Source organism: Macadamia integrifolia, chromosome 13 (genome assembly GCF_013358625.1).
Source record: "Macadamia integrifolia cultivar HAES 741 chromosome 13, SCU_Mint_v3, whole genome shotgun sequence".
Classification (NCBI taxonomy): Eukaryota; Viridiplantae; Streptophyta; class Magnoliopsida; order Proteales; family Proteaceae; genus Macadamia; species Macadamia integrifolia.
Genome location: NC_056569.1, coordinates 26,808,689 through 26,817,408, shown reverse-complemented (window position 1 = coordinate 26,817,408; position 8,720 = coordinate 26,808,689). Strand labels below are relative to the sequence as shown.

The 8,720-nt window shown below is 36.4% G+C and overlaps 1 protein-coding gene across 8 annotated transcripts in view; it reads right to left on the bottom strand.

The window, feature by feature from the left end:
• Positions 1–8,184, bottom strand: part of LOC122058590 (DDT domain-containing protein DDB_G0282237-like) — a 20,578-nt gene extending 12,394 nt beyond the window's left edge. The window contains exons 1-3 of one of the 8 annotated variants that reach the window (XM_042621224.1): positions 8,053–8,184; positions 3,084–3,320; positions 2,736–2,908 (exon numbers count right to left, since the gene is read on the bottom strand). In XM_042621224.1, coding sequence (XP_042477158.1) covers positions 2,736–2,908; positions 3,084–3,196 — 286 coding nt within the window. In that variant the 5' untranslated portion in view covers positions 3,197–3,320; positions 8,053–8,184. Of the gene's footprint in view, positions 1–2,735; positions 2,931–3,083; positions 4,355–8,052 lie in introns of those variants that run through there. The other 7 variants (XM_042621221.1, XM_042621222.1, XM_042621223.1 and 4 more) reach the window with 7 other exon arrangements.
• Positions 8,185–8,720: the final 536 nt, after the last annotated feature.

Here is an 8,720-nt window from a genome sequence, read left to right as displayed (position 1 = left end):
ATCTCCCTTGTAGATTCTTCTCCTACTTGGTAATGAATATTTAGTCATAATAATAATAAAAAAAACAAAAAAAAAACAAAAAGTAAAAAATAGAAGGGATTAGGTGGAATAGGTCATGGGTCTTAAAGAGATAAAAAGAGTAAAAATAAGGCGGCCATTTGTGTTTGACAGTGGTTTAAAAGGGTTTCAACCTCCAAGATAGAAATATCCAGCTTGCTACAGGGCCTAGGAGATATCAACCCTGTAATCTGTTTATGGGCTACCAATCTACCATTTAGTGTGGGACACTAGGTTTTCATCTTGAGGTGCTGGAATGACATTATAAAGCTACTTTGATGGCAGGCTGGTGATTGAAAATGATAAATGGCACCTTTCAAGGACAGTTGCGGAATTAAGAGCAGGAAAATGGAACACAGACCCCCCCCACCTCCAAAAAAAGGCAATTACACCTATGGCTAGGGTTATCATTTACAAAGAGAAGCCTCAAGAAATCTATAGAATTCACGCTTATGTTGAAGCTATCAATTAAATGTATAAACATCCAACTACAGTTTCCCCTTTCCCCGTCCAACTCCACTAATAAGAAACAAAAGGACTCGTCTTCATGTACATGTATGTGTAGTGGCCAACTGTGGAGAAAGCTCTGCTGGCTGCGTATAATCAATACCAGTGCCAAATAAACACATTGCTTAGATTAAGGTCAAAATTCCATAATCATTTGAGGCTATGTATGATCCAAATCAAGTTTCTTATTGAATTAGATTGTACAAGAAAATGAGCAGGACAAATTGCCAAGTGGCGATGTAGTGGAATATACCTTACTTGCTTACCATATGCAAATAAACAACAATGATTACTATACACTTGCACAATATCATAGGTGGAAAGAGGGCCTCGATGGTTTCTTTTCTGCTATGATCCATACAATATAAAGTTGCACCATCTCTAAATGGTCATACTTGAAAGTTAACACTCATTGTTCTCACCAGCTTGAGATGGAAATAATTTGGCGCACTCTTATCATCATTGAATACCATCAGGTCTTTCAATTTTCCCTACAGTCAAATTATCCTGCCAATGAAATTATCCTCCCATGTGCTTCTTCACCAGTCACTGCAACAAGTGTCCATAACCTGCGAGCTCAAACTTTTCTGGTAGAACTAATTTATTTGATACGTTGAACGATTTTCTTTCTGCTTCATGGACGTAAGTAGTCCTAATCCTTTCCAATTCGGAAAAGGAAAATTTTTTTACACCACCTGTCAGTTATTAGTTGGTATACATGAAGAGCATGCCTCCAGCATGGTAATAAACTAGGTTTTTCGATTCAACTCACCCCTACCCAAAGCTGGTGATTCGGATGACTCCAAGAGAATTGTGATTCTTAATCATACAGGTAAAATATACCAATAGTCTTTTGGTATTTTCACTTTTTTTTTTTATGAAATACACCTTTTTTAAAACTTAACATATTGTACATAGGTGGATGATATTTGTAATCTGTTTTAGTTATATATCTTTATAGTAATTAGACTTAAGACTCTTAGCAGATTTCCTAGTAAAAGCAGTTTACTTAGTATAACAGAAGAAGAGGACTAGACCACAATAGACCAATTCTGAATCCGATCATGGCATAGGACTCTCTCTGTCTCTGTCTCTCTCTGTCTCTCTCTATCTCTATCTCTATCTAAGTTCTCTTCTTCCGTATTCTCTTCTCTTCTTCTTCACAGCTTCTGGTTGTTGAGCTCAAGTTTTGTCACAATATGTATTGGCTCTCGCACACAAGTCACATGACAATATTTGAAGCTGTAGCCCTCTCAGCAAATTTACTTCTAAGGCTCTCTTTCTCCAGCACGCAGGCATTGATTCTTGTTCACTCTTTGCAAATAAATCTCTTATTTCCTTTATATGGCTGTGACCTTGAGTCCAATCTGATTGAATCTGTAGAAAAAATAAGAAATCCCCAAACATTTTGTTCTGCTTACCACCACCATGTTCATCTTGATCCAAGGACAGAGGAAAACACTAGAGATGAATCCCTGACCAAGATTGACATCTCAATCTGCAACTACCCTTGGTGCCAATCATCAAGAATAGCACACTGTCAACAATAGTTACCACCATTGAAGAGGGGAGAGATGAGGGGAGGGGGCAGAGGGAACTCAGCAGAGAAGTTAGGACTGAGAAGATGGAAGAGTTGGAAGGGTAGTTCAATCATTTAAGAATTTCTTGATTTTCATTTATTAAGGGAACCAGTCTAAGTAGACAAGATGCCATAGTCTATTGGTCTAATGTTTAGCACCATGTAAATACTGACTGCATATTATGCACTGAGGGTCAACATCCCCAAAGGGTTTCTTCAATAGCTTTTAGCAAAAGGGATTCAAGAATGCTGCTTGAAGATCTTGTTCATATCAATAACACAAACATTAAACTAACACAAAGTATGAAACAAAGCACTGATTACCTCCAAGTGCCACCCCTATATTCAAACACCTCAACCTCTGCCCCCCCCCCCCCCAAAAAAATGGGGGCAAAAAGAAAAATGAATTACTAATAATGAAATAGGGAACATCAATTATTTAGTATTATACTTTTTCCCTTCTTCTCTTTTTGGGTTGGGGGAGCAAATCTGATAGGCATTATACATTGAAAGCTCAGTATTAAAAGAAATAAATAAATAAATAAATATCAAAAAGAGGAAAAATATATCTTCTTCAGGTGAGGGTTCTTACTGAATTGGATCATATGTAATACAGGTTCCATTAGTTCTTTCGGAAACTGTTGAACCTTCTCCATAGCACGTCGCTCTGAAACCAAAGCCTCTTCGTAAGTTAAGTTTGTCTTCCCGGTAACTTTACACGTCCAGAATCTCTGACGATATATATTTTGCCGTTGCAGATATGTTCTGTTCTAGGTCAAGGAAATATCTAAAGAAAATAAAATAATCAAATGCACTTTAAAACACAGGAGTTTTGATGATCTTAGCATAAAAGCATATTATATTAGTTGAACCCAGCAAAGCCAGCATATGTTAAGAACTTTCTTGAGAACACACTGCATTATAATAGAAGTGAGGATACTGATAATCACGAAATATTTCCTTTGTGAAACGGATTTGAAAAACTTCCTCACTATGCTCCATATCATTGGGTGGTTCCACCAGGAAAAAATGCTTTCTTCTCAAAAGAGGCATTTGAAATCAGTCTAACAACAATTGCAACGGACCAGAGAGAAAAAAGACCTTGTTTTGGAGTTCACTCCCTATGAACCCAAAAAGAACCGATGTCCAGTCATGCACACATTCTGCAGCAGATAAACTGAGGTTCCAATATTCAGAAACCATGTCTAAGACAACCTACTCAATTTTTCAAGCTCAACATAACATTTATCATTTACTGGTGTTTCTATGACTATAAAAGGAAAATTGTTGATAATCACAAGGCACTGCAGCAGATAAACTGAGGTTCAAATATTCAGAAACCATGTCTAAAACAACCTACTCAATTTTTCAAGCTCATCATAACATTTATCATTTACTGGTGTTTCTATGACTAAAAAAGGAAAATTGTTGATAATCACAAGGCAAATCCAACATTAGAAACATAAGAACTCCTAAATTCACATTCTACTTGTCATTACAAAGAGCATTTTCGTGATTTGCACCCGAAAGGAAATCAAATAAAAACAAAGCTCAATTCAGGTTGCAGAAAAAAAAACCCTAATTGATTTAGTGACAGCTAAAATACGAAAATTGTTCCCGCCTCAATTCCAAATTCACGGTGAAGACCTCCAATTCCCGCCAAAAAAACAATTGAACCAATTGAAAAGGCAAGAACAACTCGAAACCACAGAAAAATATTGAATTACAACATAACTTCCAGAATCCTAACCGTTTTTTCCGTTACAAGCTTCAAATGAGAGCTCTAGCGACAGCTCTGGATCGAACAAAGATTCACACTGAACTAAAAATGCAGAAAAGTATTAACGTAACGCAGAGAAAAAAGAGAAACCAAGGAAACGAAGCATCAATGCTGAGCAATTTGAAAGTTCTCAGACCTAGAACTCGCTGAAACACGCACCGTTTTCAGCCCGAAGACATTTAAACGAGAACCCACCAACCAGATACTCATCCACATACACAAAACAAACGAAGACTAATATCGAAATCGAGATTCGAGACTGAGAGTCTGTGAACCTGTAACAGATTAAAATGAAGTCTGGAGAGAGAAAAGCCACTCTTCTTTAGAGTTTCTTTCCTTCAAGTCTTACTAACAGAAGAGAGAAGGCTTCCTGCGGGCTTTGCTCGTCTCTCCTCCCCGGAGGCGAAAAATATAGCATGACATATAACATTTTAACGGGAAAAAATTAAAATAACTATATAAGATAGGACAGTTAGCCTAGATTCTTATATCCTGTCCCTTCACCATATGGGACCCACGGCATCAATCTTAACGGTCATAGCTTAAGCCGTGCACGTAAAAGTCCCGATCGTTCATATGCTTCCCCTTTTTTTACCTGTGGAGCCCACAAATGTAATCAAATCTCATAGAATTCCTCCGAAGCGGGCCCACGTGCTCAATAAAATATTTGGACGATCCAGATTATTAAGACAACATTGGGAACTTCGAGAGCTTTTTTTTTTTTTTTTCGCTGAAAGGAAAACTTGGAGAGTGGACCAAGCAAGAGGGACCAAAAGTGGATGTATAATTTTTAATTTGCGATTAATGTGTTGGTAATACCAAATGATTTTAAGTAAATGGAATCGGCCAGAATCAGCGGGAATCTGGCCTAACCCAACTGCCTGGTCGCGGGATGAGACTATGCCCGTGCTCGAGCGTACTCAGGAGCATTGGGTAGTCATTTCGCCATACACCTGGGCATAGGGGGTGCGTGACTATGTATCTGTTTAGCCATCAATAGAAGAAAAGAAAATAAAATAAAAATTTTTGTATTTTATTGTGTTTTAGGTAAGACTTATTTTTTTTTAACAGTAAAAAGAAAACTTCATCATTTTCAAGATAAATTTTGAAATTCAAAATAATAGAATCTTCTCTTACATCATCAGAACATGTCAAACACATGAGAATTCTTCAAATCAAGAAACTAATACAAGTTTTATACTTTTTTCTTCTCTTTTCTTTTCTTTTCTTTTCTAAATTATTTTTTATTTTCTTCTTTAGGCTACGAAACACAATTACGATATATCTAGATGTCAAGAAAAAGAAAAGAAAATAATATAATAAATATAATAATATAATAATCATACTGACACAACGATTGATTATCTCTTTTATCTTTTCAAATTCTAAATTTTTTTATTTTTTTTTTGTTTAGAGTGAACAATAGGCAGAATGCAACTTGCACCCAAATACAAGAATGGGTGAGATGATCACTCTGCCCCATAAAATGAAAACATACCACCCTTGTTGACGCCCCCGCTTTCATTGGCCCCTATGCTAGCTCAGGGGCCATGCAACCTGACAGTGCTCTTCTCTTATATGTGTCTTGATTGATAAAAATCTTTTTATTATGTTAATATTATCAAACAAGGTAGAAGCAGGGTCTCTATAGCTCATCAGTGAGTAGTAAAATGTAAAAGGGAAAGTCTTCATGATTTTGTAGTTGTCGGTGTAGTTATTAATATTATGATTATTATTATTATTATTATTTAATTAATTAGGATAACCCACCCAAGCCTGAGACCAACATGGGAAACCTAAGCTCAACTGGGGGTTGAAATTGTATCCCTTGGGTTGGGTTCAACCTGGGCCAAGCTCAAACCCTAGGTTGGGTTGGGGTAGGGCTGGGCCTGCTCTCCTAGACATCCGGTTAGGCTAAAGGCACCCTATTAGCTTGCCCAATCCCATCCTAACCACCAACACTTATGCCTAGAAATGAAGCAACATTTTTCTTGTGTGGAGACACATAATTGAGCTCTTATCAATTTGTCACTCCCCCCCCCCCCCCCCCCCAATGCCTACAAATCTTTCTTGCATGTTTTTGATATTCAGTTACTACCATCTAAAATCAAAGAATGTACTTTCTTTTATATTTCTAGGGAAGAAAATAGTGTTGTGTTCACACCTTAGTTTAAAAGGCCCTGTCTATGGCATGTAAGATAGATTGGCCACTCTCTACTTCTTGGCTCCAGGATCTTTGTAATTAGGAAACCTTGAGCTCTTCAGGCATTGTATTGCAATAAAATTATCTCTTAAGAGGGAGAGAAAGAAATATGCTAATTAATCTTAAGTGTCAAATACATGAAGCACAAAAATGCTACAAATTGTGATGCAGGTCCTCACATTTGCGGAAATTGCACCTATAGCCTATCTTTTGACCTGACATACTACAATTGACTTACCTGAGCTCCCAAACTGCTCATGTGACAAAACAATATTGGAGGACTTAACAAGGAATGTGATTCAACCAATGCCTTACTATATATTTATTTTGGGCAAAGGATCTTCGAAATGCAACTGAAACTCCATTTCCTATGATTGAGAAGAGCTCGAACTAAAGAGAAATGTAGGGTTTTGTAATTGATGTGTGATCAACCCCCTATATGACTTGTATGGGATCATGACATGCTTCAATTAAGTACAGTTCCTATTAAATCCCCCTTATAATACCATTCCATATACCAGGATGACCTCAAGAGTAGTTTGAGCCAAATGGGGGATTACGAACACCATGCCAAGTTTGCGTTGGCATTTATCTCCCTCCCCCCCCCCCCCCCCCCCCTCTTTTCTTGTATTTAAAATTTTCATCTTGCATTTAAAAATTTCAAATCAATACTATCAAATCCTATTAATAAAGGCTTCAAGGGAGAATTAGAGTTTGGTGTGAAGTTCAATGGTAAGATGCAATTATATCATGCCTATGGCTAAAATATCATAAATGATGCTGAAACAAAAACCCTTTTTTTTAACCAAGGTTTACCCCTTATTATCAACTCATATCTATATAGTGCATGGTTTTAGAACATATATACATCACATTTTTTTAATCTTTTAACTTTAAGAGAAAAAAATATATATTAGAAAAAACGAGAGTGACATGAGAAAGCAACCCAAGGGAAAATAGAGAGTTGTTTTCGAAGTATACATACCAGAGAGGTGTATTACAAGTAATTATTTTAAGGGTGGAGATTAGGTATGCCGCCAGCTTTTTTGGATCTAGCAACTCAACTGGGAAAACTAGGACGAGAGGGGCAAAGGAGACTTTTTCAAGGAAAGAAAGAGAGATAGATACAAGTCTAGGTATACTGGTGGCATACCCAACCTTTTCCTAATTTTAAGGTACAGAGATGTTAAAAAAAAAAAAAATCAAAGGAGGAGATGAGGGTGATCTTGATTGATTACGAAAAGATGCATCCACTTAAAACAATAGAATTATAATTTAAGTATTAGGGCACCATAGATGTTGATGGATGCTAAAGTTTTATCATAAATGTACAGACAGGAAATTAGGGCTTGGCCGGAACCGATCAACCACTATCAATCTCTATATGATCCTAAGTTACCTACCAAGTTTTGGTCAGATTGGCCTGGGCTTATGTAGCTCAATCTAGTTCAATAAGTTTCGATCAAATTTGAGTCAAATTAACCAATACAAAAAATTTGTTTTCCGATCCCTAAATTTATGACTCCGATTTCATTCAATAGTGTGTAAAGAGACAAAATGGAAAATTTCCTGACCTAACACAACTTGTTTATTACATGGATCAACACACAAAAAAAAATTGCCTATAAAAGAACACTTCCCCCTCCTTCCTTTCCAACAAATTGAAGATAGGATATATATAATTTACAATTGTAACCTAGTTAGCGTAACATGACCATTTTTACCAAATATAGCTCAATATAATTCCCCCTTCCCTATGAGGGAAAGAAAAAAAAAAAAAAAAAAATGATAGGGCACAACAAGAAATGGCACAAAAATAACAAAATAGTCAAGATCATTATAAAAACACGACTGATGAAAGACAAAATATAAAAATTCTTATCTAAAATAAAATTGAGGGATGTAGTAGAAAAAGGAACTCCGTACCTTCAAGTAGATTTGAATTCCTCTAGCAATAACAAATTAAGAATGTAGGCAATCAGAGATTGATGGGGGAGATTCAACCATGGTGCCTTCTAGCTTATTTGCCTTCTCCGTTTATATAGATGAAAGCCCTCCAAGGGATTGAATTTCTTTGTGGCGCAACAGGGCGTTTGACGTACATTTAACGGCTAAAAATGCTCGGCATGGAGTCCAGGCGTCACACGCAGCCCAAGGTGTTTTTGAACATTAAATATGCGCCAATCCTATTGTGCCACAGAGGATGCAAGGGCTAGAGAAATTTTCCATGTTAGCCCAATCTTCGTGAAAGGCCACCACATTTCCCTAACAAGTGGGCATAATCGTGTGGCTAATATCATTCTCAAAGTAATGCTTTGCGTAAGATCAAGTGCCAAGATTACATGTTAGAAAGTCCTAGAAGGAAAGCGGTAAATACATAATTGAGACCATTAAAGCATACAAACTATTAATAGTTTTGTCTATATGCAATCATTGTCGTGAAATTTAGCTTGTCACCATTCTTTGCCTTTTAAAATGAGTGTAAAGTCTAATAAAAGTATAAGAAAGCCATTTGATAAAAGAGAAGCTACTATTTTTATTTTTTTTAATTCTTTTTAAAGACTAATTTTCATCATTTTTTCTAATTGAATTTT